We start from the raw sequence: 18520 nt of genomic DNA, 5'->3' as shown, positions 1-18520 counted from the left end.
GGGGTGGGCAGGCACAGGCAGAGCCCGCAGGAGGAGAAGCTCTGCTGCAGCCCCTTTGATGTCCCGACAGAGAGACACTGAGACATTCCTTCCCAAGGACCCCCCCCCCATGATAATGTAAACCGGGGTTCTCCCTGGAGCTGCAACAAGCACCCTCCACCTCTGCCTCCTCAGGAGGGCTGGGGAGGCCTCGTCCCTTCACCCAAGTCACGAGGAGCAAATCAGAATCCTGGTTGGGAAAGACACCCTCTCAGAAGGACCCACAGCTGGCCAAGGGCCCAACTGATCCCCCCCCCTCCGCAGCACTCTCAGCACCCCAGCAGCCGATGACCGGGTGGGTGTCGTGAGACCAGAGCTCTGCGGCCCTTGGGGAAAGTCCCTCCCCAACCCCCAGCGTGGAGATCCCCGGCAGAGGAGGGCTTGCTTCATTCGGGCCAGGGGAGAAGCAGCCCTAAACAGACCAGGGAGCCATTCTCCAGGTAAGCTGAGGGCGCTGGACAGCATGGCTTCCAGTTCCTTTGATTTCCTTTTCCATCCAGCCCAGGCCTCAGAGAAGTCAGGCTGATAGACAAGCTATTGCATCATGGTCCAAATGCAACAGCCCCCATCTGAGCACAAGGGGGGCGGGGGTCAGGTCAGGGTTAGGCATCATGATGACCAACACGTTCCCTGCAGCTAGACTGCAGCCCAAGGGCAGCAGGGCCTGATTTGGATCGGGACCACCACCTGCCCAAAATGGCCCTGTAGTCTTTGGGGTACTTATCTCCCCGTGTTGGGACTGGACAGGAGAACAGTGGCAGGAGGTACCAGCCCCTTTGGCCCCTGCCTGAACCGGGCCCTACGGCACTTAAGGAAACCAGCTCCCCACAGCCACCCTCTGGCTGCATGAGGGGTGGGGGAAGCCCCCAGCCCACTTGTGGACAGACATTTCATGTTGTTTGGGCCTTTGGCTTGGTCAACTCTCAGACTGGAAGTCCTCCTTGGAAACGAACAGAATGAATTCCCTGCCCCCCAAAGGACCCACTTCAGAAAAGCAGCTCTGGAAGTGGGGTGAGAACAGCCCAGGCCCAGCAGTCTCTCCTCCCCCACCCCTAATCTCCTGTGTGCCTCCCCAGCGGCACTTCGCAGCCCCACCTGTGCCCGGCTGCCTCTCAAGAGCCTGGAGAAGGAAGACACCCGCCCGTCACCAAACAGCCACTGGATTTATTGGTTCAGTCATGGAGAAGCGGGTGCAGGAACATCCCGGCAGGCACTTAGCAGAGCTGCCTGGCCGCACAGCCAGCAGGGTCAACCCACTGCGATTCCACGGGCTCTCGGAGGAGGTCAGGAGGTTTCCCTGACGCTGCATCCACACCTCCTGAGCGGCAGAGTGTGTGCGTGGGTGCAGAAATCATGCTTCCCTGCCCGAATGGGCCCATCATGCTATGCAGGAGAAGACGGGGCCCTGGGCACATGCTGGCAGAGGCCAAGAGGCATTTCCAGGGGCAAAGGAGGCAGAGCTGCCAACTGGTGTCAAACCAGTCGCCCTGCTGTGGCTGGAGGGCGGGAGAGGACACAGTGTCCCGAGGGCAGCCCAGTCCTCTCTAGCAAGAGCAGCTGCTGGACGGGGCCGGAGGGGCCTCGTGGAGGGCCGAGGCCTTGTGGTTGCTGCCCGTTGAGCCGGGGCTGCCGTCGAGGCTCTCGTTCATCTTCTCGCAGATGATGTCCACCAGCCGCTCAAAGACCTGCTTGACATTGATGTTGTCCTTGGCACTGGCCTCAAAGAATTCAAAACCTGGAAGAGACCCAAAAATAAACTCACAAGGAGTTGGAAAGCAAAAGATGCATTGGTGGTGGTGGAGGGGGGGGGGGCTGCTCTGGAGCCATGTGGGGCGGCAGGACCAACCTAGTTCATCGGCCAGCCGTTTGCCCTCCTCTGTGGGCATCACTCGGTCGTCCTCCAGGTCACACTTGTTCCCCACCAAGATCACCTGAGCGTTGTCCCAGGAGTAAGTCTTGATCTGGGTCGCCCTAGGGAGGAACCGGGAAGGAAGCAGGACAGGTGGGCCATGCAGCTCCAGCACAGCACCCAGCCAGAGGGATGTCGCCCCCCCCGCCCCCCCCAAAAAAGATGCTGCCCTTTGCCTCAGCGTCTGCACAGCACACATTGCCCTGTTTTCTGCCCCGGCCCCAGGTCCCCCTCCCCATTGCCCTGGTCTGCCCCAAGCCTGGTCTGCAAGGAAGCTCTGTGGACCAGTAGGGGTGCAGCCCCCCCCCCAAGCTACTCATGCTCCGCTTTCAAGTGCTAAAGAAGGGGAAGCCTGCAACAGCATCAAAAGGCTAGGAACTGAGAAGAAGGAGGAGGAGGAGGGTGGGTTCTTAGATACCACTTTTCTCTACCCGAAGAGACTCAAAGCGGTTTCCAATCCCCTTCCCTTTCCTCTCCCCACAACAGACCCCCTGGGAGGGAGGGGAGGCTGAGAGAGCCCTGAGATTACTGAGAAAGAAGAAGAGCTGGTTCTTATATCCCGCTTTTCTCTCCCCAAAGGAGTCTCAAAGGGGCTTCTAGTCGCCTTCCCTTCCCACAACAGACACCGTGTAAGGGTGGGGAAGCTGAGAGAGCCCTGAGATTACTGAAGAAGAAGAAGAGTTGGTTCTTACATGCCGCTTTTCTCTCCCTGAAGGAGGCTCAAAGCAGCTTACAGTCGCCTTCCCTTTCCTCTCCCCACAACAGACCCCCTGGGAGGGAGGGGAGGCTGAGAGAGCCCTGAGATTACTGAGAAAGAAGAAGAGCTGGTTCTTATATCCCGCTTTTCTCTCCCCAAAGGAGTCTCAAAGGGGCTTCTAGTCGCCTTCCCTTCCCACAACAGACACCGTGTAAGGGTGGGGAAGCTGAGAGAGCCCTGAGATTACTGAAGAAGAAGAAGAGTTGGTTCTTATATGCCACTTTTCTTTCCCTGAAGGAGTCTCAAAGCGGCTTACAGTCGCCTTCCCTTTCCTCTCCCCACAACAGACACCCTGTGAGGGAGGGGAGGCTGAGCGAGCCCTGAGATTACTGAAGAAGAAGAAGAGTTGGTTCTTATGTGCCGCTTTTCTCTCCCCGAAGGAGTCTCAAAGCGGCTTACAGTCGCCTTCCCTTTCCTCTCCCCACAACAGACACCCTGTGAGGGAGGGGAGGCTGAGCGAGCCCTGAGATTACTGAAGAAGAAGAAGAGTTGGTTCTTATATGCCGCTTTTCTCTACTCGAAGGAGTCTCATAGCAGCTTATAGTCACCTTCCCATTCCTCTCCCCACAACAGACCCCCTGTGAGGGAGGGGAGGCTGAGAGAGCCCTGAGGTTACTGAAGAAGAAGAGTTGGTTCTTATATGCCGCTTTTCTCTCCCTGAAGGAGTCTCAAAGCGGCTTCCCGTCGCCTTGCCATTCCTCTCCCCACAACAGGCACCCTGTGAGGTGGGTGAGGCTGAGAGAGCCCTGAGACTACTGCTCGGTCAGAACAGCTTTATCGGTGCTGTGAGTGGCCCAAAGTCTCCCAGCTGGATGCATGCAGGGGAGGAGCAGGAATCAAACCCGTCTCACCAGATTAGAAGTCCTTGCTTACATCTAGCTGGCTCTTAAAAACAAATTAATGCTGGGATTTATTAGTTCGCAACAATTGATTTAACAGTATTTAACAATTACGAACTTAAGGGAAACAGGCCTGGTGGAGAGAGGGAAATGGTGGAGGTGAAGTGCTGACTTGACAGAGGTGCAGGTAGTCCTTCTGTGGATACGGCCCCCATGGCCACGCTGAATGACCCTGGGAGTTGCACGACACTGAGGCCCTTCAGCCAGCCAGGAAAAGGTCAGCGGCATTATTAGGCCCAAACAAATTGTCAGAAAGCAGCCAACAGGCTTTCTTCTTCGAGGTCTGTGGACCAGGCTGAAGGTTTGGCACAAGACAAGGAAGGAAGGAAGGAAGGAAGGAACGGAGGGAGGGAGGGAGGAGGGGAAGGGGAAGGGGAAGGGGAAGGGGAAGGGGAAGGGGAAGGGGAAGGGGAAGGGGAAGGGGAAGGGAAGGGAAGGAGGTTGCTTGGAAGAGAACTCGGCAGACCCAGAGGAGGCCTCTGCACCTGGGGCAGGCACCTGAGCCCACCCACCTTGGCCGTTCTGGGGGGGTGCAAGCGGTCTGCTAGCGGCCTGGTGCCAGAGAGTCTCCATCCCAGCCCCCCCCCCCCCATCCCTCACCAGTCTTGTACAGCGCTGAAGGACTCCTGGTTGGAGATGTCGTACATCAGGAGGAAGCCCATGGCCCCCCGGTAGTAGGCCGTGGTGATCGTCCGGTATCGCTCCTGCCCTGCCGTGTCCTTGAGGGAGGAAGAGAGGGACGTGAGGAGGGGGTCAGAAGAGCCATGCCAATCTCTCCCAGGGCCCAGCTCTATGGGGAGGCAAAACCCCTGGAAAGGAAGGCGGAGAAGACGGCCGCCCACCAGGCCCCTTGCTCAGCTCCATCACAGACCACCCCACGTGCTCGTCACCTCTGGCTTCCAAAGGGGAGGGGGCTCGTGAAGTCACATCCTTGGCCATGTTCGAGGACCCCCCCCCATGGCCGCTTCCACGGGCAGCTTTACTTCCCAGACTGCTCCCCAGCTGGCCACCCACCCACCCACAGTCCACCCACTCAGGATCCAGTCAAGGCCGCCGGCCTGTGCACTTTCCAGACCGGCCTGGGATGGAGAGAGACCCTCCCCTCCCCCCCTTGGCCTGGGGGATTCATACCGCACAGGACACTGGGCATTCAGGACAGGAAACACAACCCACAAAGCATCACAATCCTCCTTGCGGGGCACAGGAAAAACGCATAGCCCCAGCCCACGGAGGCCCTGGGAACCAGAGGCCTCCCCCCCAACCTCCCCTCCCAGCCCAGGAGCTCCCCATTGCCACAGAGCAGACTTGGGGGTTGGGGGGGGGTTCTCTGACCTGCTGTTAGGTTGTGTGTGTGCGTGTGCTTCAGGGAGGGCTGGCAGCCATTTGACAGCCATGCAGAGTGGAGCTTGGTCATGGGGCCACCAAGGGGGGTGGGGGGCTGGCTCTGCTGCATAGCTAATGGCTGATTGTCGGGGCTTTGTCCTGCAAGCATCAGAACACCCGAGGGAGAGGCCACGAGCCCCACATTAGGAGCCCCACACTGGGGCCCGAGGGGAGGCTGCTGTTCCCGCTTCCGCCAACACCCCACAGCAGCAGCAGCAGCAGAGCAGGAAGGAGCCAACCCACCCCTTCAGGGGCGGGCAGAAAACTCAACAGTGGTGTTGCCGGGGGGGGGGGGGGAGCTGGGGTACACTGAACCCTCTAAAGCTCAACGTTTCCCAACATTCTAGACTCCAAGTACTGGTGCGGCATTTGGATGCAGTGAACATTTGGGAAACCCAAATCTTTTCAGCACCATTGTAGCCTATAAAGGTACAAGGGACAATTGGGGGTTGTTTTCTGAGCACAGCTGCTGGTGCCTCTCCTAAAAAAAAAGAAACCCCAAGGTTAAAAAAGATTGGACCAGGGGGTAGAATTCTATGGGCTCCCAAAGAAGGTGCCCCCATCCACCCTTGCTTTCAAAGGCGGGGGGAGCCCAAAGGTATTTCAAAGGACTGCAATCCCTTTAATTGCCTTTGAACTCTGGCTATCCTGTGGTCCCCAAAAAAACCCAAACATTAGCCACTTTGGTACCCCCACCCCCACCCCCCAAAAAATTCAAAAATTGATACCTGGCTGATTTAATACTCTCAAAATTGTGACAAGGGCCTTTTGTGACACAGCCAGGACAGGCACCTTGTGTCCCACCATAGTCTCCCAGCAAGCACTAAGGCAGGGAGGTGTCCTGCAAGCCCACCGCCCCAAACTGGCCCCAGCAAGCACCAAAGGAGAGCACCATCTGTGCGCCACCATCTCCAAAAGCTCATGGCGGCAGACGCCCAGTCCTCAGGCAGCATGGAGAGCATGCCAATGCTGAGAATCATGGTCCCCACCTGAAACATATCTAACATTTATCTCTGGGGCAGGAGTCTCCGCTCTGTCCCACACTGCCCACATGGCCCTCAGGTGTGCACCCACACAGGCCTTGGCTTCTCTTCTCAGTGACTCCCCGCTCTCCTGCCCCTGGGGAAGACGACACACCTGGAGCCCGCTCCTCTCTCCAGCTCCTTTGGTGACCTCTGTGGCCCACGTCAGCACCTACCCCCTGCCAAGCTGCCTTTCCACCTGGTGTTTACACAGGACTGTCACACAGGTTGACAGATAGCTTCCCTCTCCACCTGGCAGGTGCTGCTGGGGAGGGACACATGGTCTTTCAAAGGGCTCCAGTCCTCAGCTGGCTCTCCAGACATTTTGATTTTAAATTAACCACGGATCTGCCTCATGCCTATTTCAGTGTGCACCAAAAACAAAAAAGGCATTCAGGAAAAAACTTTTCACAGAGTAGTTCAGCAGTGGGGAGGTGGTGAGCTCCCCCTCACTGGCAGTCTTCAAGCAAAGGTTGGATGCACACTCTTCTTGGATGCTTTAGGATGCTTAGGGCTGATCCTGTGTAGAGCAGGGGGTTGGACTAGATGGCCTGTATGGCCCCTTCCAACTCTATGATTCTAGGAGTCTAGTTCAGCAGTGGAATAGGCTGCCTAAGGAGGTGGTGAGCTCCCCCTCACTGGCAGTCTTCAAGCAAAGGTTGGATACACACTTTTCTTGGATGTTTTAGGATGCTTTGGGCTGATCCTGCGTTGAGCAGGGGGTTGGACTAGATGGCCTATGTGGCCCCTTCCAACTCTATGATTCTATGATTCTATGATTTCAAAAATAATCCTGCCTGAGACGTTTCTTCTCAATGTGGGGACAGCCCATTCCAGGGACCCGATGAATGCTTGGGGCTTGAAAGGCCCCCTCCTCCTGCCCTGCCCACCCCCTGCAAAGATCTCCCTCACCAGCCTCAGAGGCGAGGCAGGAAGCGGCAGAGATCACACTCTTCCTTTATTTCTGAAAAGGTACTTTCTTGTTACTGCCCAGATATGCTTGGAAGTGTCTTGGCCATACCTGATGAAACCTCAGAGGCCAGGAAGATGGGCTACCATTTCCCCCCCGGGAGGTGGGGTGGGGAGGGGAAGCGACTTCACAATCAATCTCCCACCATCCACCGGGCTGCTGGGGCACAGGTCATTAGCCGGCCGTGCTGCAGACTCCTCACAGCCCCACGGAGGGGGGGGGAAGGGGGTCTGGCCTCAGCCTCGGCCCCTCCCTTGCCAAGACCCCTGCCTCTTACCCAGATCTGCAGCTTGACCCTCTTTTCATTCCGGTACACAGTCTTGACCTTGAAGTCGATGCCCACGGTGCTGACGAAGGCCGAGGTGAACGAGTCGTCCGCGTACCGGAAGAGGAAGGAGGTCTTCCCCACGCTGCTGTTGCCGATGATCAACAGCTTGAACATGTAGTCAAAATTCTGGTCAGCAGCATCTTTCGGCGCCTGCCGAGTATCATTTGCGGAAGCCATCTGTGGGGCAAGAAAGGGGCTTCTCTGTGAGTGGGCCCCAGGTTTCAAAGTCACACCCAGCACTGGCCACCTTGAGGGAGCCCCACCCCTGAGAAAAGAGCTTGCCTGCTGCGTGCAGGGCTCTGGAGAAGATCAGCATCGCGAGACTAATCTGGGTTTTGCACACACACCCCTCTCCCTGGTTGCCGGGCCTTCAAAGCACGGGGGCTGCCCACGCTGCCAAACTCCCACACTGGTGAGTCTTCTAAGTTTTAATCGGAAGGACACTCTTTGTAGACGCAGAAAGAGGGAATCTGGGGTTGCAAAGGGCCAGACATGGACACCGCTAACTCCCAAGCAGCCTGTGGAATAAACCCAGAGAGGTGGTCTCCAGGAGTTCTAGCAGCTCAGGGCTTGGGCCAGCTGAGAAGATTCTGCATCCTCAGTTGCCAAACAAGATGCCTGCAGGGGCCATTTGGCCACAGACGCCATTTCCCGCACGAAACGAGGGGAAAAGCTGACCCACAGGCAAACTTCCCTTGCTCCGGTCTAGATTCTATGGTGCTCCGAGCCATGCAGACGAATATCGCATTAGCCTTCCTAGCTGCCATGTCACTCTACTGGCTCCTGTTCAGCTTATTGTCCACCAGAACTCCCGAGTGTCTTTCCCACGGACCACTCTCAAGCCAGGTAGCCCCATCCTCATATACTGGTGCAGCACATTATTATTCCTCAAATTTAATACTTTACACTTCTCCCTATTAAAATACATTTTGTTCGCTATGGCCGAATTTTCCAATCTACCCAGATCTTCTTGAATAGTAGTGATTTCCTCATTGAACCCACTGCAGAGATCTCTTGGGTGGTCCAAAATCTAAAATTTCTCCTAGGAATTCCTTATCCCCCCCCCCCATGGAAGGCACCAGGAAAAGCACCGGGTTTTTCCTCCAGTGAAGAATGACACATCCAGACACATCCTAGTTAGCAAACACTTGTGTTTGATTTTGAAAATCCACCTCCTGGGAGCTCCACCCAACATGACACTGCCCACGTCTCTGCCCAAGATCTTTGGGAGATACACTGAGCTGGGCTCAGGCATCATCTCAGAGACAGGCCAGTTGCCCTCCCGTTCGCGTCCGCTCTCCTTCCTTCCATGGCCGCTGGCTGACAAACCACTCTGTGGCCTTCTGGACATAAAGTGGTTTCTTTGGGGGAGGGGGCTCCCTTCCGCCCAGGGTCCACTTGCCACTTGGCTGGCCAAACTGTGTGAATTCAGAGGGCCTTTGGGGAGGATCGCAAAATGTCAGGGGTGGGGCTGGCTGCTCAACCTGCTGGAGTCCAGCCAGGCACCCCTAAGGTCAACAAACTTTCATTCTGGGCAGAAGCTTCCCTGGACATGCACATTTCCTCAGGTAAGTGTCCATGCACTGGCAAGCTTCTACCCAGAATGAAACTCTGCTGGCCTTGGAGGTGTCTGACTGGACTCACATCCCATCTTGCAAGGGTTCCTCTGCAGGGCTAGCCACAGGGCAGGGAGGCCAAGGACTTCCCCTGAGAAGACCCTCAGAAGAGCCCTGCTGGGTCAGGCCAGGGAGGGCCCTCCATTCCAGCCTCCCGTCTCACCCAGGGGCCAGCCAGTTCCTCTGCAGGGCCAGCCACAGGGCAGAGAGGCCGAGGCCTTCCCCTGAGAAGACCCTCAGAAGAGCCCTGCTGGGTCAGGCCAGGGAGGGTCCCTCCAGTCCAGCCTCCCGTCTCACCCAGGGGCCAGCCAGTTCCTCTGCAGGGCCAGCCACAGGGCAGAGAGGCCGAGGCCTTCCCCTGAGAAGACCCTCAGAAAAGCCCTGCTGGGTCAGGCCAGGGAGGGTCCCTCCAGTCCAGCCTCCCGTCTCACCCAGGGGCCAGCCAGTTCCTCTGCAGGGCCAGCCACAGGGCAGAGAGGCCGAGGCCTTCCCCTGAGAAGACCCTCAGAAGAGCCCTGCTGGGTCAGGCCAGGGAGGGTCCCTCTAGTCCAGCCTCCTGTCTCACCCAGGGGCCAGCCAGTTCCTCTGCAGGGCCAGCCTCAGGGCAGAGAGGCCGAGGTCTTCCTAAGAACATCAGGAGAGCCCTGCTGGGTCAGACCAGGGAGGGTCCTTCAGTCTCCTGTGTCAGACAGTTTTTTGTTGATGTTTCAATTTATATCCTACCACTTTCCCAAAGTGACTCGTAGGGGGTCACAATCTAAAATCCTCATGCAAAACCCCATAAAAGTCTGAACCCCCCCCCCCATTAAAGCTCAATAATGCCCCACCAGGCAGCAACCAAGCTCCCCCCCCCCCATCCCCTGCTCACAGGCTCATTCACACACCGAACCCTGGAAACTACCTAAGCAGACTGATGACCCAGCTGACTCAGGGAGGGACCGTGATCTTACATGCCCTGACCTCACCCAAAGACCTGGAGGAACAGCTCCGATTTGTAGGTCCTGCGGAACTGAGACCGTTCTGACAGGGCCCACAGCTCACCCGGTAGCTCGTTCCACCCAGTCAGGGCCTGCCGACCACAAAACCAACCTGGGGGCATAAGGAGACAGGTGGTCCCCAAGAAATGTGGGGCCCAGACCACGGACGGCCTTAAGGATTAATACTCCCCCGGCCTTTCCGGCCCCAGGCTGGCAGGAATGCTGTATTTTCTCTGTTTGTAAGTTGGGCTGGTTTTTAATTGCTTTATTTTTAGTCTTTTATTTTGCATGTTGCCTCGGCCTGGCCGGCTCCTGGAGAGGAAGCCGAGGGGGAAACTCTGAAGAGCCCAGCGCTGCTGGCAGTTGCAAGCACTCTTTTCCTGGGGAATTTCAGGCCTCCAGCTCACCGGACCGGTTTGGCTCCCTGCGGCAAGCAGCCAGCCAGCCAGCCAGCCAGCCAACCGAAGTGGGCTTTCCGGTTCTCCAGCCCTGGCCCAGCCTTGGAGAGGCAAGTGGCTTCCAATCCTGGTCTCTCCCCCAACTCTCCTGGGTATTGTTTCCTTGCAAGTCAAACGGATCGGATCGTTTGAGACCCACATTCTGGGTTTCTCCTTGTAAGGCTGATTTGCTTCGAAGTCTCTTCTGGGACTAAAATGACATTTCTGCCAGCCGCTGTGCTCGGGTTGAGCCAAACAGCCCACCCAGGGATCCACTGGGTCTTGGGCCTAAAGGACCACTGATCTCACCCCCTGTTGCACCCCCGCTCTCTCACCCCCTGACTCAGCAGGGGCCCTCAGGAGGCACGTTAAGTAGGGGGCTGACTTATCGCTGCAGTTCTAAAAAGCCCCCTGGAAAACAGCACCCCAGAGCTGTGACGGGTTTGCTTAAGACAGCCTCCCCACAGGCAGCAGCCTTCAGGCTCCCTGAGCCCCCTGCCCAGGCGCCATTTCCACGTTCAGAGATGCCCCCGGGCACAGGGGGCGCGCTCTACCTCCGGAGGGGGGCCTGGGGCATTCTGGTCTCTCAGGCAGCCTTCTGGGCCGGTTGCAGGAGAGGGAGAGCGTTGAGGCCAGAGAGCTGGAGGAGCAAAGGCAGGCCAAACCATGTCCATCCTTGAGGGCCTCACAGCAAGGGGGCAGAACACTGGTGGCCAAGGAGCCGTCCACAAAACCCAGGGCCCACCCGAAGGACCCTCGGCACAGAGCCAGTAGGAGGCACAGGCCCTGGAAGGCACAGCTTGGGCATCGGTTGCCTGGATCCCTGTGGCTGGGGGGCCTTGCCTAGGCCACTCACTCGGAGCCTGGTTATCGGCCTCACCCTTCCTAAAGCAGGGAATCCCAGGAGAAGAGCTTTCCCTTCCAGCCTCTCTCTCTCTCTCTCTCTCACTGCCCCCCCCCCGCAACTGGCTCCCTAGAGAAGGGTGGAGCTGCTCCTCCCGCAGCCCTGGATCAGGAGAGCCAGAGGCCGGGCGAAGAAGCAGCCCTCCTGGGAAGAGCTGGACCTGGAGCTCTGTGGCTGGCAGGAGGCTCTGCCATCAGGGCCAGGCCTGCAGGGCCAAAGGTGCATGCCGTGGGCAGAGCAGGCCCACTTTCTTCAGCTCGGAGCATGGGGAGCCCTGCCTCTCCTCACCAAGAGCCTGCGGCGTTTTTGCTCCTCTGTGCTGCTGCAGGCCACGCACCGAGAGGCACTCTGGGATTGCTGGGCAGGGCTGCAGGGCGCCCCGGGGCACACCTGGCCTCACCGCTGCCCCTCCATGCAGCATCTAAGGCTCCTCGCGGCCCTCGGCCATCCTGATTCCTTCTTCTCCCCCCGCCCCCCAATAGTAGGAGGGAGGGGCTCTCTGTTGGCAGAAGTCCCCAGTCCTCCTGGGTCCTGCTTCAGGCCAGGCAGAGCCTCCCCAGGGGAAGGCCAGCCGCGAGGAGGCCTGGCCCAATGGCTCCAGTGGGGGCTTCTGGGCCGCTTTCAAAGGGACCTGATCTCTACAGGATCAAGGGACGGGGCACCAGGCCAGGCCACGGCTACCCAGGAAAGGTCTCCCACAGAAGGGGGACATTGCCCCAGTTTCTCCAGAGGCCAGCTGGCCAAGAGGGACCACGTCAGTGCAGGAGGAGAGCTTGGCTGAGTCTCTGGCCCCAGCAGCCCAGCTAAGAGTGACTCAGCTCTCAGCACTGCCCGACTTCTGGGGAGGAGAGACCTGCACTGTTTGCTCAGGGCGGACAGCCAAGGGCAGCCCCTTCTACCTTGCAGGAGATGTGGTGGGGCGGGGCGAGGGGGGGACCTGCTCTGTTCTGCTTGCTTCATCCATGAAGAGGGAGGGGAGCATTTCTGAGAGGGGCCCTACTGACAATACTGAGGGGCACATCGGGCAGAGGTGTGGGGCCAGAAGTGTGGAGGGAAACTGGGCCCTGAGCCGCCTCCCCCTGCAGGGCCTTTGTTGACACTGTGCTAACAAAATCCCTGCCCTCTTCCAAGCTGCCCTGCCACAATGACAGCTCTGGCGTTGGAATCACCCCCAGTCTCCACGGGGAAGGCTCTTTTTGACTCAGGTGGGAAAGTGCAGGAGCTGCTGGGGCTGCCCTTCGCGGGGGTCCTTCCTTCCACACCTCCACAAACCAGGCGGGGATTTCGGCTGGCCTCCCTGCTGGAACACACTAGCACCGCCTGCAGGGGACGCCCTCTGCAGGGCCAGAACTCCAGAAGCCCTTCCAGGGCCCCCCTCCCACCCAGCACTCCCCCTCTTGCTGGCTTCTTGCTACTGCATGTTGCAGCCCCAGGCTTCCCCCAGCCCTCCAGAGGCACCCAGAAACTCAAGGGAAGCAAAGGGAAATTCCGCCAGGGAGGGAGGTCCGGAGCTCAATGAGGGAACTGGCACGGCCTTTGAAGGCACATGGTTTAAATGGGGGCCGGGAGGCCTGATGGGTGGGGAGTTGCCAAGAGGACTCTGGTGGAAAACTCTGGCCAGCGGTGGGCCCTGCCAGAGAGGCCTTTGGAAAGCCAAGGAGGGGGTGAGGAGGGAAATGTTATCGGCCACCGCTGAGCAAGCAGGATCTTGTCCGTCCAAGCTGGTTTCAGGTGGTTCTGTTAACATCTAGATCTGAACTCCGGGAAGACGGTCCCGGGGGGGGGGGGGGGCTTTGCCAGCCTCTCAACCAGGCTCAAATGCCAAGCATTTACTTTCCCTGGAGGTCTTGTGAACTGATCCTAGGTCCTCCAGAGGAGCCTGGATCGACATCTGGAGCAGAGGCCCACTGGGGCTAGTGGCCCCCCTCACTCCGGCTGGGGCAGGGAGGCTCTGCATCCCCAGTGCTGGGTGGGGGCCCTGGAGGGGCTTCTGGCCCTGCTGGAGGACCTCCTGAGGGCACCGGAGCTTCGGCTACCCGCCTGATCCAACATGGATTCCCTTATGTTCATGGGAATCTTCTCCCAAAATTGAAAAAAAGCTCTAATGAGGGGGGGAAAGGTGACCCGGCAGAAGATAGGCCAGTTCCCAGATGGGAGCAAAAGCCAAGCGCACAGCGGCTCCAAGAACACCTGCCCGAATGGCACCTCCGCCGGCCACCTGGACTCAGGGGCATCCCTTGGGAGGGGGGGGGATGTTGGACATCTGGCTAGCAGCTGGATGCCCCCGGGAGTCGAGGAAGGCCCAAGGGAGGCCCAGAAGCCAAACGGCAACAATTCGACAAGAAGAGGGAGGGGGACCCCAATTCAAAAGACTCCCACGAGAGCCACGCCCCCTCCCCCCCGCGCGGCTGCAGGGACTGGGTAGAGACCCCCCCCCCCGGCAGACCTTGGACAGAGCGGAGCCGCCGGGGAGGCGCCTCATCTTACCTGGCCCGGGCGGCCGCGGCCCCCGCGCCCTGCAGCTCGCTGGGCAGGACAGAGGCGCCGCCACCGAGCTCAGCGAGCGCCCGGCCGCATCCTCCGCCGCACAGCGCAGCACAGCGCAGCACTGCCGGGCCGGGCGCCACCGGCGGCGGGTGCTGCGGCTCTCCCTTGCCTGCCTGCCTGCTGTTGCTGCGCCGGGAGCCCAGCCGTGCGGCGCGCTGCAGCGTGGCGTGGCGTGGCGGGTGGTGGCTGGTGCGAGCGCCGCGCAGACGCCCCCTGCGCTCTCGAGCCGCGCCCTCCCTGCAGGGAGCCCCGCCCGGTGGGTGGGGAGCAAGCGGCCCGCCGCCGCCTCCTCTCCACGAGCAGCGGGAGATTCCGGGGGAAGCCTGCCGGGCTCACCGGGAGGTAGCAGCCCCGTATGGAGGAGCCCGGGCAGCCCGGCGGTTTGCAAAGGGGCGCTCAGCGACATCCCTCTCTCCGCACTCCCGGCCCGGCGCGGCCTTTGTGGTCCGGAGGCGGGCGTCGTTGATCGGGTTGCCGCCGTTTCCCGGGAGTCAGCCGCCCCCCTCCCCAGGCCAAGGCAGCGGCCTCTCCGGGAGCCCAGACGGGGGGAGCCGCCCCGAGGAGGAGAAGAGCGCCTGGGAAGCTCCGGAAGCGGACGGGTCGCTTGGATGCAAGGCCCTCGGCTGCAAGGGCCGCCCGGAGCTCGACATCACATCCTGTGAAATGAGGCCGTCCTCTGCAGCCAGGTGGCAGCTGGCAGCTGGCACCCAAATCAGAATAGTGGCCCCAAAGCTCCACCGATCTTTGCCCCCTCCCTTGCCCAGAGAATGCCTGGGGTCAGGGCCAGGGTAAACCTCAAGGACGCGCCTCCCCCCTCCCCCTGCTTGGTCCAAAAACTAAGTCCACCAGAGGTCCTTTTTAGAGCTGCACGAGATCTGAACACACTGGAAAAGTGTGCCAATGAGATCAAGATGCCATTCAATACGGAGAAGTGTGGAGCCCTACATCTGGGTCACAAAATGAGAAGCAGCATACTGGAGGGGAGAGGCCCTTCTGGGGAGCAGGGTGTGTGAACAGGATCTGGGGTACTTGTGGAGTATAAGCTAAATGGGAGCAGACAGAGTGATGTGGCATTAAAGAAGGCGAATGCAGTCTTGGGCTGTATCAACAGAGGCATCACCTCAAAATCACAAAAGGTCATAGTCCCGCTGCACACTGCACTGGTCAGACCCCACCTGGATGCCTGTGTGCAGTTCAGGATCCCTCACCTCAGAAAGGACGTGGAAAAAGGAGAGGGTTCAGAGGATGATCTGGGGCCTGGGGACCAAACCTTAGGAGGGAAGAATGAGGGGCTGGGGGATGTTCAGCCTGGAGAAGAGAGGTTGGGAGGGGACATGATACCCCTCTTTAAGTATTTGAAAGGTTGTCCCTTGGAGGAGGGCAGGGAAAGGTTCCTGTTGGCAGCAGAAGAGAGGACCTGCACTAAGGGGTTTAAACTACATGGAGAATGATGTCTGCTAGATATTGGGGGGGGGGGAATCAACAGTATGAGTGCATAAGGAGGTGGGGAGCTTCCCCTCATTGGCAATCTTCAATCTTCTTGTCTTGAGCTGGGGGTGGGACTAGATGGCCTTCATGGTCCCTTCGCACTCTAGGATCCTGAGAGTCTAGTTCAGCTGTAGACTGGGCTGCCTGAGGAGGTGGGGAGCTCCCCCTCACTGGCCATCTTCAGGCAGAGCCTGGACAGATACTGGAGGCTGGTCCTGCATTGAGCAGGGGGTGGGACTAGATGGCCTGCATGTCCCCTTCTCCCTTTAGGATTAGAATCATAGAATCATAGAGTTGGAAGGGGCCATACAGGCCATCTAGTCCAACCCCCTGGTTAAATTGAAGGACTGCAATCTGGATTTTCAGATAGGTGGATAGGGAATTGGTTAGAGAACCGCACTAAAAGAGTCAATGGTGTTTCATCAGACTGGAGGGAGGTGAGTAGCGGGGTACCTCAGGGCACGGTGCTCGGCCCGGTACTTTTTAGCAGATTTATTAATGATCTAAATGAGGGGGTGGAGGGACTACTCATCAAGTTTGCAGATGACACCAAATTGGGAGGACTGGCAAATACTCCGGAAGATAGAGACAGAGTTCAACGAGATCTGAACACAATGGAAAAATGGGCAAATGAGAACAAGATGCAATTTAATAAAGATAAGTGTAAACTTCTGCATCTGGGTCAGAAAAATGAAAAGCATGCCTACTGGATGGGGGGTACGCTTCTAGGTAATACTGTGTGTGAACCTGGGGTACTTATGGATTGTAAACTAAACAGCAGGCAGTGTGATGCAGCGGTAAAAAAGGCAAATGCCATTTTGGGCTGTATCAACAGGGGCATCACATCAAAATCACAAGATGTCACAGTCCCATTGTATACGGCACTGGTCAGACCACACCTGGAGTACTGTGTGCAGTTCTGGAGGCCTCACTTCAAGAAGGACGTAGATAAAATTGAAAGGGTACAGAGGAGAGCGACGAAGATGATCTGGGGCCAAGGGACCAAGCCCTATGAAGATAGGTTGAGGGACTTGGGAATGTTCAGTCTGGAGAAAAGGAGGTTGAGAGGGGACATGATAGCCCTCTTTAAGTATTTGAAAGGTTGTCACTTGGAGGAGGGCAGGATGCTGTTTCTGCTGGCTGCAGAGGAGAGGACACACAGTAATGGGTTTAAACTTCAAGTACAACGATATAGGCTAGATATCAGGAAAAAGTTTTTCACAGTCAGAGTAGTTCAGCAGTGGAATAGGCTGCCTAGGGAGGTGGTGAGCTCCCCCTCACTGGCAGTCTTCAAGCAAAGGTTGGATGCACACTTTTCTTGGATGCTTTAGGATGGTTAGGGCTGATCCTACGTAGAGCAGGGGGTTGGACTAGATGGCCTGCATGGCCCCTTCCAACTCTATGGTTCTATGATTCTATGCTCACAAAGTGCAGCATCCACATCCACCTCCTCTCGTTGGTTCTATGGTTCTTTTCAGCTGGACCCATCACAACCAAGCCAGACCACTGGAGGCCAAAGAACAGGAAGAAGAGCTGGTTCTTATATGCCGCTTTTCTCTTCCTTGAGGAGTCTCATAGTGGCTTACATTTCCCTTCCCTTTCCTCTCACCACAACAGACACCCTGTGAGGTGGGTGAGGCTGAGAGAACCCTGATATCACTGAAGAAGAAGAAGAGTTGGTTCTTAGATGCTGATTTTCTCTACCTGAAGGAGTCTCAAAGTGGCTTCCAACCACCTTCCCTTTCCTCTCACCACAACAGACACCCTGTGAGGTGGGTGAGGCTGAGAGAACCCTGATATCACTGAAGAAGAAGAAGAGTTGGTTCTTAGATGCTGATTTTCTCTACCTGAAGGAGTCTCAAAGTGGCTTCCAACCACCTTCCCTTTCCTCTCACCACAACAGACACCCTGTGAGGTGGGTGAGGCTGAGAGAACCCTGATATCACTGAAGAAGAAGAAGAGTTGGTTCTTAGATGCTGATTTTCTCTACCTGAAGGAGTCTCAAAGTGGCTTCCAACCACCTTCCCTTTCCTCTCCCCACAACAGACATCCTGTGAGGTGGGTGAGGCTGAGAGAGCCCAGATATTCCTGCTCGATCAGAACAGCTTTATCAAAGCTGTGAGCGGCCCAGGGTCACCCAGCTGGCTGCATGTGAGGGAGCGCAGAATCAAACCTGGCTCGCCAGATTAGAAGTCTGTGCTCCTAACCACTACACCAAGCTGGCTGAATAGACCCTGGCCCTGAGGTCATGCGTACTTCCCATGGGCCAGGGACCTCCAGCAGGTTTGCACCCGCGGAGCCCAGGGTCCTGTGGGGAGCGTAAGGAGATAGGCGGTCACTTCACCTTTCAGAAGGATCCCTGAGAGCTGCACTCCTTGCCCCCCTCACAGACCCCTGAAGCAGGAAAGGACCAGGTTTGTTCCTCAGGCTCCCTTCTGGGTCACAGCGCCAACCAACCACATGCCCTCCGCTTTCTCCATCAGAAAGCCACTCAGGCTCTGCCAAGCCAGGGGAATTGCCGGGGAGGGGAGGAATCTGCCCCTAGCCCAAGCTGATTTGGGGAGTGGACAGCCTGCAGGGTCAAAGGCTCGGGAAGCCCCTCCCTCCTGCCTCATGTGGCTCGCCGGAGCTGAGCAAGGCTGAGGAGGAAGGGAAATGCCAAGTCTGGTTTGCTCTGGCATCAGGGAGAGCTGCAGCACGTGGTGATGCTCCTTTGGTACAGGAAGAGGACCTCTGCAGCCCCAGGATGGGGCCTGTCCACACACTCAGGCAGCAAACCAAAGACAGAAGACGGCAGCCAGCCAGCCAGCCAGCCAGCCTTCTGTCCAGCCAGCACAGGAAACAGGAGAGTGGCGAAACAGTCTCGGACTCAGAGCTGGGTTCAAGTCTCACCTCCGCCACTAACTTGAGCGGTCCTGGGGCAACTCCTGATAGACCTGCCCAAAGCGGGCCCACCGGGATTTGTGTACAGATGTGGATTTAATCTCTTGCCAGCATCTGTCAGCTTCCAAGTGAACTTGAGCGTTGAAATGGCTGTCTGTTGAAGATAGAGGCGTGCCACGGGAGGTCACGCTTCTGGGCAACTTTTTGACAGTGCCTGTGGAGGCTGCCTCTTTCTCTCTCTCTGGCTGCCTCTTTCTCTCTCTCATGTGCTCATAGAACTCTCAGCGTTAAGATGAGGATCGAGGCCCACGAGGAACAGCAAAGCTCTGTGCCAAAGGAAATCCAAGCGCTGAGGGTCAGG

At 57.9% G+C, this 18520-nt stretch overlaps 1 protein-coding gene across 2 annotated transcripts; it reads right to left on the bottom strand.

Moving 5' to 3' along the window:
• Positions 1-1183: 1183 nt before the first annotated feature.
• Positions 1184-14299, bottom strand: RAB3D (RAB3D, member RAS oncogene family). Of its 2 annotated transcripts, none has more exons than XM_077329974.1 (5): positions 14125-14299; positions 7257-7484; positions 4205-4323; positions 1886-2010; positions 1184-1774 (listed from the first exon to the last, which is right to left on the bottom strand). In XM_077329974.1, the coding sequence occupies exons 2-5, from the start codon at positions 7482-7484 to the stop codon at positions 1584-1586; spliced, it is 663 nt and encodes a 220-aa protein (XP_077186089.1). In that variant the 5' UTR covers positions 14125-14299; the 3' UTR covers positions 1184-1583. The 2 variants fall into 2 exon arrangements, with proteins under 2 accessions (XP_077186089.1, XP_077186086.1); XM_077329971.1 differs by lacking the exon at positions 14125-14299 and adding an exon at positions 13729-13988.
• Between the last annotated feature and the right edge of the window lie 4221 nt (positions 14300-18520).

This window comes from Paroedura picta, chromosome 3 (genome assembly GCF_049243985.1).
Source record: "Paroedura picta isolate Pp20150507F chromosome 3, Ppicta_v3.0, whole genome shotgun sequence".
Lineage (NCBI taxonomy): Eukaryota > Metazoa > Chordata > Lepidosauria > Squamata > Gekkonidae > Paroedura > Paroedura picta.
Note: the sequence above shows the minus strand (reverse complement) of the source record. Positions and strands in the feature narration are given on the sequence as shown.